A 25372-nucleotide genomic window follows, 5' to 3' on the forward strand; every position below is an offset into this window, starting at 1 on the left:
CATCTAGTGCTCTCCTCACTTCCTCTATTGTAATCTCTCTCTCATTCTCATCTCCCATCACTGGCACCTCAACACCTGGAACCGCAATTATATCTGCCTCCCTATCATCCTCAACATTCAGCAAACTTTCAAAATATTCCGCCCAACTTTTCCTTGCCTCCTCTCCTTTTAACAACCTTCCATTTCCATCTTTCACTGTTTCTTCAATTCTTGCGCCGGCCTTCCTTACTCTCTTCACTTCTTTCCAAAACTTCTTCTTATTCTCTTCATATGACTGACCCAGTCCCTGACCCCACCTCAGGTCAGCTGCCCTCTTTGCCTCACGTACCTTGCGCTTTACTTCCACCTTTTGCTCTCTATATTTTTCATACTTCTCTATACTATTACTCTGCAGCCATTCTTCAAAAGCCCTCTTTTTCTCTTCCACTTTTACCTTCACTCCTTCATTCCACCATTCACTGCCCTTCCTCATGCTGCCTCCAACAACCTTCTTGCCACATACATCACTTGCAATCCCAACAAAATTTTCTTTTGCTAACTTCCACTCCTCCTCTAAATTACCAGTTTCTCTTACTCTCACCTCGTCATATGCCATTTTCAACCTTTCCTGATATTTACTTTTTACCCCCGGTTTTATTAGCTCTTCAACCCTCACTAGCTCCCTTTTACATCCACCTACTCTATTCCCCCACTCTTTTGCTACAACTAATTTTCCTTCCACCAAAAAATGATCAGACATACCGTTAGCCATACCCCTAAACACGTGCACGTCTTTCAATCTTCCTAACATTCTTTTCGTTATCAACACATAATCCATTAATGCCCTTTCTACTACTCTTCCATTTGCCACTCTTACCCATGTATACTTATTTTTATCTTTCTTTTTAAAAAAGCTAGCACTTATTACCATCTCTTGTTCAACACACATATCTACCAGTCTCTCACCACTCTCATTTTCACCTGGTACGCCATATTTCCCAATGACACCTTCTACCTCTCCAGCACCCACTCTAGCATTTAAGTCACCCATAACAACTACATAATTCCTTCTACCCAGTCCTTCTACACACCTAGTTAATTGATTCCAGAACTCATTCCGCTCTTCTTCACTTTTCTCACTACCTGGCCCATACGCACTGACAAACGCCCAACATTCCCTACCCAACCTAACCCTTACCCACATTAACCTAGATGATATCTCCTTCCATTCCACTACTTTACCTGTCATCCATTCACTCAACAATAAAGCCACACCCTCTCTCGCTCTTCCCCTTTCAATCCCAGACACTCTACCAGACATTTCACCAAACATCACTTCACCCTTTCCTTTCATCTTTGTCTCACACAAGGCCAATACATCCATCCTTCTACTTCTAAACATACTTCCAATCTCACATCTTTTACTCTCTATCGTACTACATCCACGCACATTCAAACACCCCAAAACTAGAGTGCGGGGAGCTGTCACTCTCACCCCAGCTCCATCTCTTTGTTGCTGTCTCACAGGATTTTCTATACAGGAGAGGGGGTTCCCAGCCCCCTCGTCCCGTCCCTTTTAGTCGCCTCTTACGACACGCAGGGATAACGTTGGCGCTATTCTAATTGTTTTATGCCCCCGCGGCCACAGGGGGCATATAATATATATATGTATATATATATATACATATATATATATATATATATATATATATATATATATATATATATAGATATACATATATAGAATATTTATATAATATCAACGAACACGGGATGCTGTTGTATTCAAATTATAATAATAATAATAATAATAGTAATAATAATAGTAATGATAATAATGATAATAACAACAATAAAGTCCAGGATCCATTTCATAATCAGTGAGAATTTACGACGAAAGAAGCATCTTCGGCGAAACGACCAAACATTCTGAGAACAGAAGAAAATATTGCAAAGGAAAAAAACTCCAGTTGCAAGGTGAGCGTGAACGAAGATTTAAGACAATGAAAAACTCCATTCAGTTACAGTGATCATAGGAAACTTAACACGTAAAGTTACGTCTAATTTTTCTGTTTTTTTTTTATGTTTTTCGACCTGTTTGACAAGGAATCTGTCGATTCAAGTTTTTGTTTACTTTCTGGCAAAAAAAAAAAATATAGGTGTTCATCATTGATATATAATCGTGAGAATAGTGGCGCATCTTTTAAAACAACATCCAAAATTATTATTGTTTCAATATATTAGCTGTTGTTAGCTTGAGAAAATAATTCATAATGTGCAGTTTTATATTTAATGGTTTTTGGAAAACGAATAATGAAAAAATTTAACTGAGAATAGCGAGAGGTGATCAAGTTAATCGAAATTTGCTACATAATTTTAGCAAATTAAGTTAAAATACCGTAATAAGAATGCTAATTTCAACGAGCTTCTTTTTAATCAAAACTCTGTACACAAAATACATAACTTTCATCAAAAATTCTAATTAAAAATACTTGAAGGCAATAGCAATTACATAACTGTGCGAACGGTAACATTATAATCTTGTTACCGTTCTTAAAGGGTTTTTAATTGCTCATTACTTCTCTTACAATTTATTTCCTTTCATAACTATGTTATTTTTCCCAGTTGGTGGAGCCCTTGGGCTTATAGCATCCTGCTCTTCCAACTAGGGTTGTGGCATAGATGATGATGATGATAATGATAATATTATTATTAATTATAATAATAAAACTTTACGTACGGTGATATATAACAGAGGAAAGAAAAGTTTGTTAATAATAATAATAATAATAATAATAGTAGTAAGAGTGATGTAAAGTGAGTTTTAACCATAATTTTATTTATATAAAAGGAAGAGAAATTAACTATACCCTACCACAGATAAAAAGCTAAATGTCCCCACTCTTCTTTCACCAATCTTTCCTATCAGCTTAAAAAAAAAGGAGAAAAAATATCCAATAGCATCTTAGAATGATCTCGAATCATTCTTGCCATTAAGACTAAACTCCAACGCGCACTGAAACCCTTCTGTTTGTTTTAAACAGCTCGAAGTGTTTGACAAGAGGCCAATTCTGAATGGGTTCGTCGTGCAAACAAACTGGTGATAAGACGAGAGAATTCAATTACTGGCAAACAGTCAACAATTGACTTGACGCCTGTTTGCAGAATCATTTATATCTCTTTGTAACGACAAACATCGTGATTGGACTTAACAACCAATCTAAGAACAAAGTTTATTTACCAATAAAAACTTAATAAATTCTTAATAATTCTCTCCACTCTATCAACTGCTTGAATGATTTATTTTTGTTATCTTGTCACAAAAAATAATAAAGCAAAAGATACATTGGTATAAAAATCGTTGACAATACTTCCATTAATAAAGATTACCATAATTTCACCTAGGGATTAATTTGCAATAGAAAATCAGCAAATTATATATATATATATATATATACACCGTATATATATATATATATATATATACAGTATATATATATACATATATATATACATATATTACATATATATGTGTGTGTGTGTGTATGTGTTGTACCCTCGGGCACACTTCTATCTAATTTCTCTTCCTCTTGTTTTGTTAAATTATTTAAAGTTTATATAAGAAATATTTATTTTATTGTTGTTAGTGTTCTTATAATTTATTTTTCCTTGTTTCTTTTCCTCACTGGGCTATTTTCCCTGTTGGGGCCCCTGGGCTTATAGGATCCTGCTTTTCAAATTAGGATTATAGCTTAGCAATTAATAATAATAATAATAATAATAATAATAATATATGTGAGAGAGAGAGAGAGAGAGAGAGAGAGAGAGAGAGAGAGAGAGAGAGAGAGAGAGAGAGAGAGAGAGAGAGAGAGAGAGAGAGAGAGAGAGAGAGAGAGAGAAATGATGGCGTTTATAAAATAAGCGAAATATCTTGAACGTTACCTTCGACCTACATTTAAAAAAAAAATCATTTTACAGATGAGTTATAAAAGAGATGGTCAGGATCTTCAAAGCAAATACGTCATCGAAACAATACATCAAAATTGACACATTACCTTGAGAGGCGAGACGTGGATATGCAGAACTATCAGAGACACTGACAGACAAACAGACAGAGAGATAACAGGCGAGTAGCTTAATATTTCCCATAATACCGAACACTAACTATGCTAGTAACCTTTATAACGTAAGTTATACCTAAGTAATTAATATCACATAACAAAGGAATGAAGAGAGAGAGAGAGAGAGAGAGAGAGAGAGAGAGAGAGAGAGAGAGAGAGCCGTACACACAGAGATGAACATTACTTCATATAGATCCACTGTTTATACCATTAAAATAAACGATAAATCTAGATGTATTTTGAAGTATTAATTCAAATTATAAAGGGGGACAAGTCCAAGTCCAGAACATCTTGGAGAGAAGTATAAAAGGATAACTCTAATATTATCATTATTATTAGCTAAGCTACAACCCTGGTTGGAAAACTAAATTAGGATGCTTTAAGCCCGATTATTATTATTATTATTATTACTAACTAGGTTACAACCCTAGTTGGAAAAGCAGGTTTCTATAAGCCCTATTATTATTACTAACTAGGTTACAACCCTAGTTGGAAAAGCAGGATGCTATGAGCCCTATTATTATTATTATTATTACTAACTAGGTTACAACCCTAGTTGGAAAAGCAGGTTGCTATAGGCCCTATTATTATTATTATTATTATTATTATTACTAACTAGGTTACAACCCTAGTTGGAAAAGCAGGATGCTATGAGCCCTATTATTATTATTATTATTACTAACTAGGTTACAACCCTAGTTGGAAAAGCAGGTTGCTATAGGCCCTATTATTATTATTATTATTATCACTAACTAGGTTACAACCCTAGTTGGAAAAGCAGGTTGCTATAATCCCTATTATTATTATTATTACTAACTAGGTTACAACCCTAGTTGGAAAAGCAGGATGCTATAAGCCCAAGGGCTCCAAAAGGTGAAAAATAGCCCAGTGAGGAAAGGAAATAAATTACATTACAACTAATTAAACATTTCAACGCCACTGCGAAACAGCGTAATGTTTTTTGGGGGTAAAATTAATAAAAGAAAAATTTGCACTATTTTAACAATGGGCAAAATAAATTATGATCACGATAGCTTCTTTTAACAATGCTAATATAAAAAAACATGACGTCAAAAACTGTTAGGCAACGAGCTCACAAACAGAAGTGGGAAAAGCTTCCTCCAAAGTCTAACATAAAGAGGGAAATATTAAAGAGAAGGAAAATATGGGAAAGCTTCCTCCAAAGACTAAGAAAAAGAGGGAAATATTAGAGAGAAGGAAAATGTGGAAAAGCTTCCTCCAAAGACTAAGAAAAAGAGGGAAAATTCGGAATATAGGAAAAAATCAAGAACGCAATGCATGTGATGTGCATTTATTCGTTGTTGAAATTTTGAAATAGAACGAGGTCCACATTTGGATAAATGAAATATTGTGCAAAATGAAATAACACACACACACACACACACACACACACATATATATATATATATATATATATATATATATATATATATATATGCATGTGTATATAAATACAATTTATACGTAAATATACTGTATAGTAAACACATACAGCACATATATATATATATATATATATATATATATATATATATATATATATATATATATATATATATATATATATACAAATATCATACAGTATATAACAATAATATGCATGTATATACAATATGTATACAGTATACTGTATATGTACATAATTTTTTGTATATACAAGTGTTTATGTATATATATATATATATATATATATATATATATATATATATATATATATATATATATATATATATATATATACATATATATATACACACACACTCCTACGCGTTAGACATACACATCCTTGGGTACACAGAATATACTTGGCACCATTACAATGGCGATTTCCACCTGTAAGGACACTCCCAAAATAAGTTCCAAATATCTCATTATAAATAACACCAGCATCACCCCAACCTCTCTCAACTCTAATTGGCCATTTCCTGGATATGGAAATTACCATCACTTTCATTAGTTAATTATCCTGTTATTTTCCCTTACGATTCGCTATAGTCCTTGTTTTACAACTAGGCCTATTCAGATTATAATATGTTCATGTATCATAGTTACGGTCTATAATCACTGATTATATTTCAGGTTTGCTTCCATTATGTGAGGAAATTAATAAATTACGTGGTTCGATATACTGCGAGTTCGTCACACGAAAGACTCGGAGCCACCCGCTACACGACCGTTTCGAACGTTGGCTCACTTGCTACTGCAAGAGATGAGCCGCTAGCCGCTGCTCTTCTGTTGACTGCGAGGATGGTCTGGCAAAGATAGACCTTGGCCTCAGGATTGCCAGGTTTTCTAAGTGAGAAAAGGCCAACTTGTGATCTACTGCATCTTTAAAATATCAACCCATTAGTTAAAAAAAAGGCCAAAAGTATGGCATTTAAGGCCAGCCTTTATTATAATATTGCTAATTGCTAACCAATTGCAAAAAAAGGCCAAATTTGAAGTTTCTAGCCTGAAAAAGGCCAACTGGCAACCCTGCTTGGCCTGGTCGCGCGGCGGGATAGAAAAGAATCGCTATATACTCGGACTACAATGCCAAGCATTTTAGACCCGCCAACAGAGAGGGGGGGGGGGGGGGTGGACAAGAGTAGGCGTTTGTTTGGGCTGATTCTCCCGTGGGCGGGGGGAGGGCTTGGGCCGCGGTAGACGACGCCCTGCCTATTACGCACCCATCGACCCGCCCACCTTGGTCTATCTATTGCTTAATCAAAACTAGGCCTAAACCATGGCCACCCGTTGCAAAAAAATGGAAGGGGCAAGATGAAAATTGAATATATTATGGAATATATATTAATGGATTAGAAAAGCGTAATTTTTTATCAATATTTACTGTTTTCGAATTCTAAAATGTATTTTCTCAATATCTAATCAAAATCCGGTGTCATTAACCTAAGCGGATTACTAGACCATAAAATATTGAGCAGTTTGAGTATTTTAGACAAACGTTGGTCGACGCAAATTAACAATAACATAAAATAAATCAGAGATGCATAGTTGTCTAAAAACCCATCTTAGCCACAATTGCAAGCCAGTGTAAAAATAAATCATTAGTTCCAGATTCCTGACTGCTAACACAGCAAAATAAGTTTGCGGCCACTCTATCTATTAATAGATGAGTTCACATAGATTCAAGGAGTCTAACCGTATACTTAGTGATATAACTGAGGTTTTCTCAGTAAACACAAATAACAGGCTTAATGCAAATCATAAGTTTTGTATTTATCTTTCTTGAAATCTGTTGGGATAACATTTAATCAGTTTGGGCAACGTGGTAAATTTGGCTTTTTAATAACTATTCTTTCTGATTCATTATCCGACTTATGTATAACATCAGCTCACTGTTAGGGTTTTGCAACACACCCACTCTTATCTTGTTCTACCCCTAGAGAGTTATTGGGTCCTTTCACTGGCCACACAGCACTACATTGGATCCTCCTCTCTGGTTACGGTTCATTTTCCCTTTGACTATGCATACACTGAATAGTTTGGACTATTCTTTACATTTTCTCCTCTGTCCTCATACACCTGACAACACTGAGATTACCACACTGGTCATTCTTAATCGCTCAGTCGCTACTTTCCTCTTGGTAAGGGTAAGCAGCTCTGCTAGGGGAAGGACGCCAAAATCAAACCATTGTTCTCTAGTCTTGGGTAGTGCCATAGCCTCTGTGCCATCGCCTTCCACTGTCTTGGGTTAGAGTTCTCTTGCTTGAGGGTACACTCGGGTACACTATTCTATCTTATTTTTCTTGCTCTTATTTTATTAAAGTTTTCATAGTTTATATATGGAACATTTATTTTAATGTTATTGTTCTTGAAATATTTCATTTTAATTGTTAATTACTTCTCTTATTCCCTTTTTTCCTTCCCTCACTGGGCTATTTTCCTTGTTGGAGCCCCTAGGCTTATAGCATCATGCTTTTCCAACTAGGGTTGTAGCTTAGCAAGTAATAATAATAATAATAATAATAATAATAATAATAATAATAATAATAATATAATCATCTATGCACTTTCCTCTGAAGATTGCTTTTAGTTTGAGCCTGTGTAACCTTGACTTCATTATAAGGATCAACTTATCTATACCCATTTCTGATTTATGGCTGTGGGCCATTCCTTTCCATGAATACGACTTTTGCCTCCCTTTCTTCTTCTCTTTAATTGTTTCCTCTAGTTTTTCTATAATTCTTTTCATAATTTCCTTTTTTTCATAGTTCTTTACCCCTAATTTCTTATTTCACTTATTTTCATTGTATATTTAAAAAAAAAAAATTCAGTGCTGATGCTCACTTTCAATATAGGTCCTGCAACTGTTCTTCAATTGCTTCCTCTATCTTTTCCATAATTTTTTTCTTAATTTCCTTTTTCATAGTTCTTTACACCTAATTTCTTATTTCTCATATGTTCATACTATATTTACAACAAATTTCTACAATGCTGCTGCTCCAGAATTTTCAATATGGGTTCTGCAATTTTTCTACAATTATCTCTCTGATTAACCTCTTTTCATAGAGTTCACGATGTTATAGTCTGTTCTAAAAAACATCAACCATTTTCCTGTTTCTGCTATGATGCCCCAGTATGAAGTACTTGATGGTTATTCATATATATTTCTTATTATTCTGTATTGAAGGGATTCCAGATTTTCATATCCTTATCTCTTATTGCAGACCTCAGGGACGTTACCACATCGGCCACCACAACCAGGTTTGTCCAGGTTTTATATTATCACTTATATGGTACAATCTGTCTTTCTGCCAATGTCCATCATAGCATTCATGTCCATACATTACCTACCTTCTTTGTAGAATTTGCATTGTATATGTTTATCTATAGACCAAATTTGTAGTGCTGACTACGAGTATGGAGGCATTCAGATGCCCGGCCTTTTTTACCGAATACATTTCTAAAATACATACACATTCTTTCAATACTTCTAATCGTCTACACGTTCATGTTCAGGTGTGGGGTGGAGATTTGCCTTTTCATCGGCACCTTCTTAGTTACCTTCTTTATTCTATTTATTTTCTTTTCTTTTCCTTTTTTTCCACATTTGGTATATGTAATTTCTTTTCCATTCCTTCCTCCTTAAATAAAATATTTCCTATTGTTTTTTTTTTCTTTTCCTCTTCATATGGCTGTTATTATTATTATTGTTATTATTATTATTATTATTATTATTATTATTATTATTATTATTATTATTATTACTAATTGCTACGCTACAACCTTAGTTGGAAAAGCAGGATGCTATAAGCCCAGGGGCTCCAACAGGGAAAACAGCCCAGTGAGGAAAGGAAACAATGAAAAATAAAATATTTTAAGAACAGTAACATTAAAATAAATATCTCCTATATAAACTATAAAAACTTCAAAACCACAAGAGGAAGAGAAATAAGATAAAATAGTGTGCTCGAGTGTTCCCTCAAGCAAGAGAACTCTAACCAAAGACAGTGGAAGACCATGGTAGAGAGGTTATGGCACTACCCAAGACTAGAGAACAATAATTTGATTTTGGTGTCCTTTTATTTTTCTTCTCTCTCTCCAAGGTCCTGGCAGTAAGGTATAAAATAGGAAAGATCTTTTATCTTTGCTCCTATGCACAGCTTACACTTTTGCATCTTTTCCTATTATTTAACCTTAAACAGTTAGTTCTAGGTCTGTACATGAACCGAGTCTGTTTGGTATTATAAAACATTTCTTCTCCTATCTGACCTTTTTCGTATGCATAAATTTCTAAAATACTTTTCTCACTATCTCTTCCTTCCCTTTTTTACTATCTACTTCTCTAATCTTGGCCTTGACATCTTCCATTCTATTGTTCATATTCATATCTTTCTTTCACCCATTTAATACTTTCATCCTTTTTAATTATTCCAAAAATTTCAACATATCATTTTTTCCCTCTTCTATCCTTTTCATAACCTTAGCCTTCCTCCTGCTATCCTAGTCTTTATTCTCGACATTCCTACCTCTTTCCAAAAAGTAGCTACTTCTGTGAATTTGTGAGATTTTTTTTTTTTTGATCATTTTCTTCTTAGACGTCTTAAAACATTTTTCTTTGTCCCTCTGTTTCTTCCAAAATATTTTAGGCTTTCTGTTACTGTACTTTTATAAACTCTACCTCTTTTTTTTTCTATTATACTGTACATCAGTGTATGACATTTATCTTTTTATCCCTAACACAATCCTTACATACTTCTATTAACACTCTTATATTTCTTTACATATCTTTTTAAGTTTTGTTAATTCGTTAATTCACGCACATTCAGTGGCTACTTTCCTTTTGGTAAGGGTAGAAGAGACTCTTCCGCTATGGTAAGCAGCTCTTCTAGAAGGACACTCCAAAATCAAACCATTGTTTTCTAGTCTTGGGTAGTGTCATAACCTCTGTATCAAGACCCTCCACTGTCTTGGGTTAGAGTTCTCTTGCTTGAGGGTACACTCATGCACACTATTTTATCGTATTTCTCTTCCTCTTGTTTTGTTAATGTGTTTATAGTTTACTTAGGAAATATTTATCTTATTGGTGTTACTGTTCTTAAAATATTTTATTTTTCCTTGTTTCCTTTCCTCACTGGGCTATTTTTCTCTGTTGGAGCTCCTGGGCATATAGCATCTTGCTTTTACAACTAGGGTGATAGCTTAGCAAGTAATAATAATAATTACATGGAGGGTATCTACCTAATATTTCTTCCTCTGAGAAGGCATAAAATTCAGTTGAATTGCATTCCATCCATTTCTAGAAAAGAATGTTCGCTTCATACTATTGTTTTATTAAAAACAGGACGTTCGTACCTTTTAGCAGAATCTTCTATTTCGGGATGAGCTTAAGCTAACATGATATTAAATTTCTCTTATTGTTACATAGCAGTCTACCATTATTATGGCACACAGTTTCTTAGCAATTTTATTTATTTTGCTTATGAAAGGCCTTCCTATACTATTTCTACTCGCCATTGACATTAACCTCTTTTTTTAAATCATGGCAGCGGAGTTTAAACTGTGGTACACCCATTGCCTCTTAGCTAAAACCTACTACTAAATTCTTCTGGTATTCTATAATAAAAATCACCTAGTGCCCGATGATACAGTATTTGACACAATACAGCTACCTTATCCCACTCGCTAAGTAATCACAACAAAAAACAATAAATAAACATGCCCGTAAGAGACAAGCACAATCAAATACTAAAGCAGGCAGAAGAACCGAAAATAATAACAAAAGCACATAACAGTTCAAGAGCGCATGTTACTCAGCAGCATCTCTTAGATATTACTAGTTTTCACTGAAGAAAAAAATGAGGTGGATACTTTCAGACCAGATCACACGAATGAAAGGCTGAAATTCTACAAAAAAAATTTGTTTACACGTTACTTCTTACAAGCACAGATATTATCAGGGTAATATAACTTCTTGATAATTCCATTTCATTCAAAAGGTTTAAAAGGAACTCATGAATGGCAGAGGCAAGAGACAGCAGGATATTCTAGAGACTGACCATATTTTGTACACACATGACTAGCACCCAAGACCTTCTCCAGAAAGCCAGGACCAGAGGGGCCCAGGAAATGGCTGCTGATGACTGGTGAGGTTGCAGACACTACTAGAAACTACCGAGTTTGAGTGGGTCTCAAACTGCAATCTAACAAATTGACAAGCATAGAAGTTTCCAATTCCAAGGGGATTATCATTAATGATCAAAGTATATTTCTTTTTGAAGGAGGAACAAGTATACAGTATGTATATTCAATATACCTCCATTCCGTTGAGATACTACCACTAGTGTGTTATGGGTCCTTTCACTGGCCTTCTGTTGGATCCTTCTCTCTCGTTACGGTTCATTTTCCCTTTTCCTACACATACACCGAATAGTCAGGCCTATTCTTTATGCACTCTCCTCTGTCCCCATACACCTGACAACACTGAGATTACCAAACAATTCTTCTTCACCCAAGGGGTTAAGTACTGCACTGTAGATGTTCAGTGTCTACTTTCCTCTTGGTAAGGGTAGAAGAAACTTCAGCTATGGTAAGCAACTCTTCTATGAGAAGGGCACTCCAAAATCAAAACATTGTTCTCTAGTCTTGGGTAGTGACATAGCCTCTGTACCATAACCTTCCACTGTCTTGGGTTAGAGTTCCCTTGCTTTAGTGTACACTCGGGCACACAGTTGTATCTTATTTCTCTTCCTCTTGTTTTGTTCAAGTATATATAGTTTATATAAGAAATATTTATATCAATATTGTTACTGTTCTTGAAATATTTCATTTTCCTTGTTTCCTTTCTTCACTGGGCTATTTTCCCTGTTGGAGCCCCTTTGGCTTACAGCATCCTGCTTTTCCAATTGGGATTGTAGCTCAGCAAGTGATAACAATACTGCACCAATGTCCTACCATGATGGATATCCTAACTAGGGATACCATGATTTAAAAAAAATAAGTTTCTTTAACCAAGTGATTAGGATCATGTAGTCTCTGCACTCTTATTTTAACAAGCCTACTACCACAAAGTTTTTCCCCGGGTGTTGAGGCACTAACGTTAATTAATGTATAAACTAGTGTCCATGGGTTTTGCATGTACTTTAGTTTCAAAATTATTATTATTATTATTATTAATTGATAAGCTACAACCCTAGTTGGAAAAGCAGAATGCTATAAGCCCAGGGGCTCCAACAGGGAAAATAGCCCAGTGACGAAAGGAAACAAGGAAAAAATAAATATTTTAAGAATAATATTAAAATAAACATCTCCCATATAAACTAAAAAAACTTCAACAAAACAAGAGGAAAAGAAATTAGATAGAATAGTGTGCCCGAGTGTACCCTCAAGCAAGAGAACTCTAACCCAAGATAATGGAAGACCATGGTGCAGAGGTTATGACACTACCCAAGACTAGAGAACGATGGTTTGATTTTGGAGTGTCCTTCTCCTAGAAGAGCTGCTTACCATAGCTAAAGAGTCCCTACTATCCTTACCAAGAGGAAAGTAGCCACTGAACAATTACAGTGCATTAGTTAACCCCATTGGTGGAGAAGAATTGTTTGGTAATCTCAGTGTTGTCAGGTGTATGAGGACAGAGGAGAATCTGTAAAGAATATGCCAGACAATTCGGTGTATGTGTAGGCAAAAGGAAAGTGAACCGTTACCAGAGAGAAGGATCTAGTGTAGTACTGTCTGGCCACTCAAAAGACCTCATAACTCTCTAGAGGTAGCATCTCAAATTTCCAACCAAAATATCAAGAAATGGAAATCACTGGTTTTCCACTTTTCCCAGTTATAAAATTGATTTAAGTTTCTCATGGATATATAAGATACAGAAAATCTACGAGCCTTCCAACTTCTCTTTGTTACCTACGTTCAATAAAAACTATCACGCCATCTACACATCTCTTTCAGAGGATCAGTTTCATGTACGTTTAAATCTTACCAATAAATACTCAGTATTTAAAGTTTTGAGAGTCCTTTTATACTGAAAGACTCAGTTTCCATATAGGTTTCTGGATGGCTAACTACACTCACTCACAAAGGGAAATTAATCCTTTGGTACCTAATGGTATACAGTACACCTCTGTACACCATGCTAGCAGACGATGACAATGCACAAAAATGAATTTTGTAAAAAAAAAAAATATATGTACCATACCAGTATCACAACTCATTTTTCAGAGCACTATATTAACTGCAAGATTAATGAAACATTCAATAAACATCAAGAGATAAACTAATATCTATTCCAAAACCAAAACGAGAAGGAAATACAGAGGAAAAAAATTACAGAAAAATCCACATTACAAGATTCTGTACTCACTTGATGTGGAGGAGGTGTAAGTCTCAAGAAGTCTGCCGGCAGTGGTAAAAGCATAGGAGGATTCCAGTTCTTCTGGGCTCGCATTGATAATGATTCCTCGGATTGGGCAAGTCCTCCTCGCCTTCAAATAAAGAAAAAATTATGGTCAAGTATCAGTAAAACTTGATTCACACATATTAAATAAATCAAATCAGCTCAGCAGTTAGATAATGTACTTGCATTGCCTCAACCAAAAAAGAACACTGTACTGTACATTTTGACTTGAAAAGGATGCTTAAATTGGACAGCAAAAACATTTCTTCACAAGGCATTACTGTAAATATACAATTTTGATGGGGAAAAATTGAAAAAAAAAAGGAATATTAAAATTGAAAACAAAAAGGAAAATTAAAATATTAAATAATTTGGCATTCAAATTCCAACAAATCTTTCATTCTAGTTATACTGAACAGATAGAAAAACACCAACAATTGGCCGGATTACGGAAAATGATAACAATCCGTCGGTCTTTCTGTGATAAACTTCTATACTTTATTCAGATAAATGAGGTAATGTAATAAACTTACATTAATTACACAAACAATGACAGAATTCAGAAAAATTATTGAACCACCTAGTAATTTTGGCAGTCTCAGTCATTTCTTAAAAAAACTGCTTAGGAAATTTTGCAGGATTTTTGGGGGAGATAATTTGAAGCAAGACTAACTGAAGAAGTTTGAGAGCTACATTATCATTATTATCATTAAAATTATTATTATTATTATTATTATTATTATTATTATTATCATTATTATTACTAGCCAAGTACAGCCCTAATTGGAAAAGCAAGATGCACAAGACCAAGGGCTCCAACAGGGAAAAAACAGTAACACAAAATGCAATGCAATGGGGATCGAAGAAGTGCTACAAATTTCATCGAACACCCTTTCTCATGTGTTTAGTGTATATTAAATTAACTTCTAAGGAGTAGTTACCATACAATACCTATAGCACTGATCAATGCTCATTTGAGAAAACTATTTAAGTGTATAGGAAAACTAGAAGTAAAGGAAAAATGCATAAAATGTTAAACCTTACTACACTATGCATGTAATAAGATAAGTATGAAATATAGCAGAGTACTCCATACAATACAAAATGGAAAACTGCAAGACATATACGAATTTAATCCGTTCCACAACCGACTTCGGATGTAGAAAATGTTTGGATGTCGAAACGAATTTTCCCATAAGAATACATTGAAATAGAATTAATCCGTGGTTGAGCCCAAAACCTATGATAACTCCTTACTAAATTACTACACATAATTACCCATGAGAATAATGCACACTAAATTAGATAATAGACATGTAAAAAAGAATAATTATCAAAAAATGATGAATAAGAATCGGGTTTTTAGCATCACTTTACCTTAGAAACTCCAGCGCAGGTGTTGTTGGTCTTGCTACGCAGAGAGGAGACGGACGGGCGGCGAGGAGGTAGAGAGGTTAACTACGATAAACGTACACTACCGTAACTTATTCTAACTTACACTAAGTGAACTTTAACATAACTTAGCTTATTTTTTTTTTTTTTATATTTTATATTTTTTTTTAAGTTTTCTTTTTTTCTTTTTGATGATTAATTTTAATCACTTTCACTCTCTCCACTTAAAATTGATTGAATTTCTTTCGCTTCACTCTTTGCCGTTTTCTTTGAACCACTTCCATCCTCTTCATCACGAGTTCGCTTCGTAGTTTTTTTAAAGAAACTATCGATAGATAGTTGCTTGGTACGGCTTTTCAGAATGTTTCGAAAGTGAGTTAGGCAAACATCATCGAACTGCGCAACTACACGACAAACCTGCAATTTTCTTGGGTGGTATTTGTCGATGAAGTCGACCACGTCTTGATATTTTCCTAACACCTCCTTTATTTGCGCCGAATCTAACACATGTTCTACCTCCTCGATCCCTTCCTCGTCATCACTCATGTGCTCAGACATAGCAAGGAGTTCCTTGAGCTCCTCTGTGGTAAGTTCGTCGTGATGTTCGGCGACGAGTTCCGTGATGTCATCTGCGTCGACCTCCAGACCCATGGACTTGCCAAGGGAGACGATTTCCTCTACGTCTTCCGCTGCTCCCACCACGGGATCAGGTTCGGGGTCAAAACCTTCGAAATCTCGGGGAGAAACTGCATCAGGCCACAGCTTCTTCCAGACAGAATTGAGGGATCGTCGAGTTAATCCCACCCAAGCCTGATCTATGATCTTCAAGCAGTGCACGATGTTAAAGTGGCTTTTCCAAAATTCACGCAAAGTTAAGTTTGTGCTTTGCGTGACATTAAAGCACTGCTTGAATAGGTGCTTGGTATAGAGCTTCTTGAAATTCGAGATGACTTGCTGGTCCATGGGCTGGAGGATAGAGGTGGTATTCGGTGGAAGATACAGCACCTTTATGAACTTAAATTCATCGAAGATATCATCTTCAAGTCCGGGGGGGTGAGCGGGTGCATTGTCAAGGCATAGCAGGCACTTTAAAGGCAATTTATGCTCATGAAGATACTTCTTCACAGAAAGGCCGAAAACTTGGTTAACCCATTGCACAAAGAACTGCCTAGTGACCCAGGCCTTCGAGTTGGATCGCCAGAAAACATGAAGCTGGTCCTTATCCACGCTGTGTGCCTTAAAGGCCCTAGGGTTCACAGAATAGTAAACCAGTAAGGGCTTGACTTTAAAGTCCCCGCTAGCGTTGGTACATAGGGCAAGAGTCAACCGATCCTTCATTGGCTTATGCCCAGGCAATTTCTTCTCTTCGGCGGTGATGTAGGTTCGACTGGGCATCTTCTTCCAAAACAGCCCGGTTTCATCACAATTAAACACTTGCTGCTCTACGTAGCCTTCTTCCAGCACGATCCTTTCAAAGTTCTTGACAAAGTCAGCTGCAGCCTTTGTGTCCGCACTAGCAGCCTCTCCGTGGCGAACAACTGAATGAATCCCGGACCGTTTCTTAAATTTCTCAAACCAGCCACGAGATGCCTTGAAATCGTCTGAGGAAGGTTCGGTTGAACTCTCCCCAGCATCACCCCCAGAGCTCTCCTCCTTCAAGTCCGTGAAGATGGCGTGCGCCTTCTCGCAGATGATGGTTTCGGTGATGGTGTCGCCAACAATCTCTCTGTCCTTGATCCAGATTAGCAGAAGTCGTTCCATCTCTTCTATGATAGGGCTACGGCGTTTTGAAATAATGGTGATCCCCTTAGAAGGTTTCACTGCTTTAATAGCTTCCTTCTGTTTCAGGATTGTCGAGATCGTCGACATATTACGGCCATATTCTTTAGCAAGTTCACTCACGCGGACGCCACGCTCATGTTTTTCAATAATTTCTTGCTTTACGTCTAAAGAAAGCATTTCCTTCTTCCTTTTCTCACCACTACCACTACCACTTGCAAAACTAAGCCTTTTAGGACCCATACTTTAGGTAAAATACCGTAAAAGGATGCACGTAAAAAATCACGATTGAAACAGTACAGTAATACAGGGCACAACCGCAAGAAGCCGACGAGAACAGAGGACTGACCCAAGCCACGCTAATTGAGGGTCCCTCCGAGGTCGAAGTGCTGCCTTCTATCGGCGGAAATAAAAAACACATCCGGCGCTATGAGTACCAACTACGCGTACGGGTATTGTTTACTTCGGGTGTCGAAAAAAAATTCGGGTGTAGAGTAGGAACGTGTTCGAATTGTACTTAGCGTGTCGAAAAATTCGGATACAACCGGTACGACGAAAATTGCTTACTTCGTGTGTCGAAATAAAATTCGGGTGTAGAGTAAAAAATGTGCTTGAATTTTACTTCGGATGTTGGAAAATTCGTACGTAGAGGTTCCACTGTACATAAAGGTTTAAAGGCTACTCATGAATGGCAGAAGCAAGGGACAGTGACATTGCCCTATCAAGCAGGACAATGCCCTAGAGGCTGACCATATATACATATAATCAATGCCGAAGCCCCCTTTCCACCCAAGCTAAGACCAAGGAGGGCCAGGCAATGGTTGATGATGACTTAGCAGATAGACATATAGGGTCCCCCAAACACCCCATCCTTAGCTCACAAGGACGATGAGGTTGCAGCGACCAAAAGAACTAACGAGATTGAGCGGGACTGGAACCCCAGTCTGGTGTTCACCAGTCAGGATCGTTACCACATCGGCCACCACAAGTGATGTTGCAAACCTCAACATAAGTGATATTGCAAACCTCACAAGTGATGTTGTAAACCTCATCACAATACCGTATGTAAATCAATAATCAAAATAGGAAGATACAAACTAATATGCGACATAGATAGCACATCAAAATTATTGTTAACAAACATAAGGATATGAACTAATTGCAATCCCTCTTCAAAATGAGATGGACTTGAAGAACACCAAATAGTTGTCCTTATTACTACATAACAAAAAAGTTTTATAAAGCCCGTTAAATACTTCTAAAGACTCCCATGGGGCTTATCCTAAAATACTTTTCACTTATCGAGAGGTAAGAATTGGGCCCTGGATAAGTTAACTAAATTGTACATCTAAGTGACAAAAAATCCTAAGGCAGCCAGAAAGCTAATGATGTCAAGATATTACAAGTTCAAGTATTGTACTATCAAAAGTTGGATGATTTCATGAATTGCCTACAGGTAGAGGCTTGTCACTATTATCGTCATCCACAATACAATCAACTAGCCTAGTCTTCCCTGACTTTTCCTTCGAACTAACAGCAAGTTTCCTTTAGCACTGGCACTGTAAACTTGATTGGCAGTTATTACAATGTACTATCACACAAGAGGTACCATGTAAGAAGAATCTTTTCACAATGTAATTTAAATCACATACAGTAGTTGCCTGGCTGATACACCAAGGGAATGTGGATAATGAACTTCCAGAAACAATTCCTGTGAACACTCCACATTAATTGCTTAGAAAGCTAGGGGATGACATCTTGATGCACAGTAATAAGCAAACAATCTGAAGTACCGTACGTCTTGCCAGTAGCTGGCGACTGAATACAACAGATGACAAAGAGAATGGCACTTCAGTTGCCACTTAGAGCAAGAATGTTCATTCCTTTACTAATGACAAAGAGAAGGACGCTTCAGTTACCACTTAGAGCTAGAATGTTCATTCCTTTACTAAGTGCATATATTTATAGTAGGGAATAAAATCAGAAAAGTTAAACATTTAGCGATTAAGGTTGATAAAACAGAGCTTCTAGAGAAGAAGCAATATGAGCAAAATGAACATCAGGGGAATTTCATAGAAATAACATACTGTATGGTCTTTAACTCTGTATTCAATTAAAGAAAACTATCTCTATCTTTTATTTATATGAATCTAAGTAAGATTTCTTAATCCTATTTTTCAATTTCAATAACATTAAAGTTAAAACCTTCACATACTGCAATTACCCATAAAAACTATACATGATATAACACTAAATATCAAAATTGATACTATACTGATGATGAACAATCATTCCATATGACTTTAAAATACTTATGAATATAAAAAAAACAAAAACTTACAGAGGAGAACGATGGGGTGATGGCACAGCTTGATGATAACTCGGGGGTGGCGTAGCCGAGAGAGCATACGAAGGCGGTAGCTCATTACTAGCTCCACCTCCACCATGGGGAGCCAATTGACTAACTACTCCTCCACCTTGACTCTCTGTGTCTGTTGTCATGGTTAACAATTGGTCGATGGTTTCGTGAACGGCCCCATGATTAGCACGTAGCACAGCCTAAAAAGCAATAAAAACAGCATATTCAATGCATATGAAATTGATTAAATTTAGCATGAAAAAATTACATGGGCCAATAATAAGAATATACAGATAATGACAATATCAAGGAGTTTCTGGAGCCACCTGAAATACTGATGAGGTGATAAAAGTGTGAAGCAAGTTGCTCCAGTGGCAATAATACACAGGTACACACATAAGCACCGGAAAGGACCTCCTAAGTTAAGAATGCCAATAGTTACTTCGGCTATTAGTTTCAAAGGCCGGCAAAGAGGAGTACCTCAGGATGTATACCTGGGCAGATATAGTAAAAACTAATAGATCCTCTAGAAGGGATTGGATGGAATAATGATACCTAGGCAGATATAGTAAACACTAATACTGTAGATCCCCCAGAGGTGATTTGATGGGATAATGAAGGGATGGAGTGGAATCTTGAATATCCACACGAGATACAAAATCCTCCAGATCCTCTGACAGCTGCTGTAAGCTTGTTTTCACTTTCCTTTAAGGCTTTCTACCTCCTATGGAGGATAACATTTAAGACAGATATGACTACTAAAGACAAGAGCCATGGTAAATCTCTCAAGAGTAAAGGGGGTTCAGGATGACAAGGTGATAAATGTCATGACTCTTTCATCAGGAGAATTAGAGCATTTAAAAGACCTATCATACCAACAACCACAGATAATCAGACCAATCTTTATATCTAAACTAAATTCCCAGGTATTTTACTAGCACCCTAAAAATTACATAGCACATGGATGTCTTTCTCTAGGTTATAATGTACATGAAACCAATTTGCTGTACTCAAGTACAGAGAAGTAATGACCCATTAAAAACTTAAATGCCAGATGAAAATGATTAAACACAAAGCTAACCAAACAATCATAAGCACAAGATTAACAGACCTCGGTTTATCAGACTTCTTTACTCATAAGCTAATTATTATGAGTTTCTGGTTTGACTACTGTTTTTAACATAATGCATTCCACAGCTTGGTTTCAGAAAACTGTACTGTATCTCTTATATATAGTAACATGGTAGCTATACTATAGGGTCTTTCTTAATAAGATTTCACTACTTATCACGAGGCCAGATCCCTGATCATTTAATAAACAGAGCTACTGTATGAGCAAGCATCTAGCAAGTAATGAAAAACTGAAAAACTTTTACTTTACGTATAAAAAAATAAAACACTTCTCACATTATGCTACATAAAATGAAAGTAGATGTGACTGTCAACACCACCAAGAAAAACACTTATATGTATTATTATCATCATTACTAGATAAGCTACAACTCTCGTTGAAAAAGCAGGATGTTACAAGCTCAAGGGCTCTGGGAGGAAAATGTAGTCCGGCAAGGAAAAGCAATAAATATACTACATGAGAAGTAATGAACAAATAATATCAAATATCTTTAGAATATCAATGTTAAAATAGATCTGCCATATACTAACTATGAAGAGACACATTAAAATATTCACTGCAAGTTTGAACTTCTGAAGCTCTACCGATTCAACTGCCTGATTTGGAAGATCATTCCACAATATGGTCATAGCTGGAATAAAACTTCTAGAATACTTTGTAGTGTTGAGTCTGATGATGGAAAAGGCAAGATGTTAGAATTAACTGCGTAATACATACAGGAAGGAAAGATTTGAATGCAATGGATGGTTAAAATTATGAAAAATCTTATTTAACATGCATAAAGAACTAACTGAAAAATAATACCAGAGATTAATATCCAGCTCAGGAATAAGAAGTTTTTGACCAACAAATTAAAATGAGAGTCAGCAGCTGATGATCCGCCTGGAAAACTATTCAGAACAAGGCAGAATGAAAGAATTATAACATTTCTTCACAATAGATAGATCACTGAAAATCTGACACTCTCAATAAGCCATTTTTTTGTACAATTGAAGAAGAAACCGACATGATGTATTTCTAAAAAGAAAATTTGCAATCAAGAATCATAGTTAAAGAAACATCATCAATGTAGAAATCTAGATGTTGAAAAGCCACTGTCCTCGACTTACTTACAATCATACTTTGAGTTTTGTTAGGGTTCAACTTCATGCCCCATAATTTGCACCATCCACTAATTTTAGCTAGATCTCTATTGACGGATTCAGAAACCCCATATCGACATTTCAGAGACAGAATTTAACGAGAGAGTAGCATCACTTCTAGGCCAAACCATATCATGTGTATACTGTGGTATGAAAGTAATGGGAAACAAACACTACCCCCAGGAACACCAGAGTCACATTCCTATAATCACTTACAACTATTTATAATCTGTTACTTAAAGATTCAATAACGATGCTAAGAAAAGATCAACCTACTCCCAACTATTTGACTTTGAAAAAAGGGCATCATGATTAATAGAGTCAAAGACAGCACTAAAATCAATGCCAATCATAAAATTTGTTGAATACAATCAAAGGATTTTTGTACAGCACTGAAAATTGTAAGAAGGGCAGCATATGCTTCAAGGCCTTTGCTAAAACCAAATTTCAAACTTGGGAAAGATGATTAGCTTCAGAATGCCTATCTAAAATGTTTTGCCAAAAGATGTTAAAAAACTTTAGATAATATGAGTTATGGAAATTAGGTAGCAATCAGCAGGGCTAAAACTACCACAAACACATGACTTAATTGAGTACCATTCCCAATTCTCCAACAAGTGCAAAAAGAACCTTTTCTTGCTACCTTGCAGAAAATAACAGACAACTTAGGAGCTAGGAAATCTACTGTAATAAAAGACCTCTACATAAGAGAGCAATACTGTTCTCCGAGCAAATGAAAATTAGTAAAATTCATTAGGCCCAAGCCCCTTAACCTAATATCCAAACTTAATCGCAGAGATCTAAACCTAGCTAAGTATCAGAATCTATAAACCAGGCAGGCATGATGCTGGTTATCCCCCATATACAGTACTTGCAATGGTCAAATAAAGTAAAAAGGGTGAACAGATTAACTGTTAAAACAGAAAAGTGCAACTTACAGTGCAACTGTCAAAGGAAAACATTTGATTTCCAATTGTTTCACTAACAATAATCATCACACTTAATTTTGTTCATAAAAGAACAATTAGGAGCATAAACCATCACCAAAAGAGAAAATGAGTAATTCAATAATGAACCTGTCAAATGTAATATAAAATGAGCGTAGAACAGTCATATCCTTGGTTAAAAAAAAAAAGCAAGTGTGTATTACTGGTGCACATAATTAGAATGACAATCACTAAGATATTTTGGAATTTTAATATTCATCAGCACTTCTTTTCTACGAAAGATATTTCTCATTTCTATCAGTGTATCTTCATTATGTACCTAATGCCACCAATTAATTTTTGGGTTATCTAGACCTTTCCCACTAATATTCTTAGTGTTCATCCCAAGAAGCTCCCCCAAAGTTTTTTATTAAAGTATATGCTCTGTTATCTCCTTTATGTAGCATTTTATATCTAGCATATATGGTATAACATTAGGCAGAAAACAAGGTGGGACATACTCTTTTCTTCCAGTGCATATCAAGAAAAAGAGATGGCAGACACTTAACCTTGCAATAAAGTGATAGGCTCGGTAAAGTTACAGGTTTGTGATGAAACAAATGGACAATTGAAAGGGAAGAGTAAAAAATCCCTAAAGTCTAACTGAAAATCCAAATGGGGAACATGAAATGACAAATTCATAGATAATTTGTATTTTTCCTAGCTATACAAACCTTAGCTATTTACATGGGGTAATTACTTCGGCGTAGCTGAATGACGAGCCATAAAAGTTTTAACGAGGGTTTACTACCCCACCGCTAGTTAGCGGGGGGTAAGGAGGGGTAGCTTGCTACCCCCCCCCCCCTCACACACACCGGTGAATGCTACACTTTGCTTAGAGGTAGGACTTATCCCGGGGGACAGGGCTGCCGGGCAAATATGTGTAAATAGCTAAGGTTTGTATAGTTAGGAAAAATACAAATTATCTACGAATTTGTCATTTGTTCCGTAACTGAAATACAAACCACACTATTTACATGGGGGTGACTCGACCCTTAGGAAGGGAGGTAAGTCCCTGCCATACTGGCTTTGGCTTGCCCGGGGACCCCAAATTCGAGTGTGTAAGTACTCAAGAAATAAGGGGTCCCTGCACCTCGCTGGCATGCTGTGAAACTGCTGCGGCCTACATAAGCTGTGTGTGTAAACGTGAGAAGTGACTCGTCCTAGGAAGTTGACCTGGAGTTCTTCAGATGGAAATCTAGGCTAGGACTCTCCCAATACCACCTCGTCAGGGTATGGGGACATGACAGTATTACATTTAATACTAGGAACACAAGGGAGCATGGCTTACCTGCAGAGGTTCGAGGTCAGCTGTGCACAGAACCCAGGATGCTGCTTTCTCCAAGGGAGGAGAAGATGAAGAAAAGAATAAGGGCCAGACAGATCTTTTCATTCACGCAGACTAAAACCGGGTAACAATGCCCTAAACCTTCTGCTACTTGTCCATTAAGGAGCCTGAGGTTAGACCAGGTGTTGTGCACCCACCACAGGGCCGATAGAGAACGTATCGAGCCTCCTGTGTGTCACGTCTTGCAGGTAGTGGGCCGTGAAGGTGGTCTGACGCTTCAACACCCCAGCTTGAAGGACCTGCGTCACTGAATAATTTTTCTTGAAGGCCAGGGACATAGCTATGCCCCTGACATCATGCGCTCTAGGGCGACGTGACGGAGGAGGGTCAGGATTCAAGGCCAGATGTATCACTTTGCGAATCCAGGCCGAGATGGTATTCCTGGTGACCCTCCTCTTCGTCTTCCCGGTGCTCACGAACAGGGCTCGCACCTGGGGACGAACTGCAGCTGTTCTTCTAAGATGCAACCTCAAACTCCTCACTGGGCACAGTAGGAGATGGTCTGGGTCATCTGTTACAGAACGGAGACTCAAAACCTGGAAAAAGTTGAACCTAGGGTCCGGCACTCCCAGGTTCTGAGTCATGGCAACAAACTCAGGGACAAAGCTGAACGTTACCTCCCCCCATCCCCTTGAATGGGCGATGTCGTACGAGAGACCATGTAGCTCACTGACTCGCTTGGCCGAGGCCAAAGCTAGCAGGAAAACCGTCTTCCAGGTAAGGTGGCGATCTGAAGCCTGGCGTAATGATTCGTAGGGAGGTCTCTTCAGAGACCTGAGAACTCGAACCACGTTCCATGGAGGGGGTCTCACTTCCGACTGAGGGCAGGTAAGATCATAACTCCGTATGAGAAGGGACAGTTCCAGCGAGGAAGAAATGTCCATTCCTTTAAGCCTGAAGGCAAGACTTAAGGCTGAGCGATAGTCTTTCACTGGTCTCCAGCCTCCAGACGCCTTCTTTACAAGAAAGTGTCGACTGTAGAAGCCTGGGGACCCATCTACAACCTCCTGGAGAGCGTCCTTCTTCAACATGGTCTGGACTTCTGCCCAAAGGGCTTGCCCTCTTGCCGATCCCATGGCAAGAGAGCTCAACGACACTGAATTCGCTGTCAGGGGAGGTAGAGAGGCTGTGAACAGGACGCGATAACCCTGAACAATCACGGAAATCGTCCAGGTATCTGCCCGAGTTGCTGCCACCTTGTCGCGCAACTTTGTAGGCATCCCCCCACTGGTGGACATGCAGGGGGACTGCCAACCCTAGCGTTTACAG

At 37.1% G+C, this 25372-nt stretch overlaps 1 protein-coding gene across 3 annotated transcripts in view; it reads right to left on the reverse strand.

Moving 5' to 3' along the window:
* The window catches only part of LOC137652483 (CUE domain-containing protein 1), a 97171-nt gene that overhangs the window by 51148 nt on the left and 20651 nt on the right, over nucleotides 1-25372 (reverse strand). For 2 of the 3 annotated variants that reach the window (XM_068385917.1, XM_068385916.1), the window contains exons 3-4: nucleotides 19478-19695; nucleotides 13933-14053 (exon numbers count right to left, since the gene is read on the reverse strand). In XM_068385917.1, coding sequence (XP_068242018.1) covers nucleotides 13933-14053; nucleotides 19478-19695 — 339 coding nt within the window. Of the gene's footprint in view, nucleotides 1-6236; nucleotides 6342-13932; nucleotides 14054-19477; nucleotides 19696-25372 lie in introns of those variants that run through there. The other variant, XM_068385918.1, reaches the window with a different exon arrangement.

This window comes from Palaemon carinicauda, chromosome 13, assembly GCF_036898095.1.
Source record: "Palaemon carinicauda isolate YSFRI2023 chromosome 13, ASM3689809v2, whole genome shotgun sequence".
NCBI lineage: Eukaryota > Metazoa > Arthropoda > Malacostraca > Decapoda > Palaemonidae > Palaemon > Palaemon carinicauda.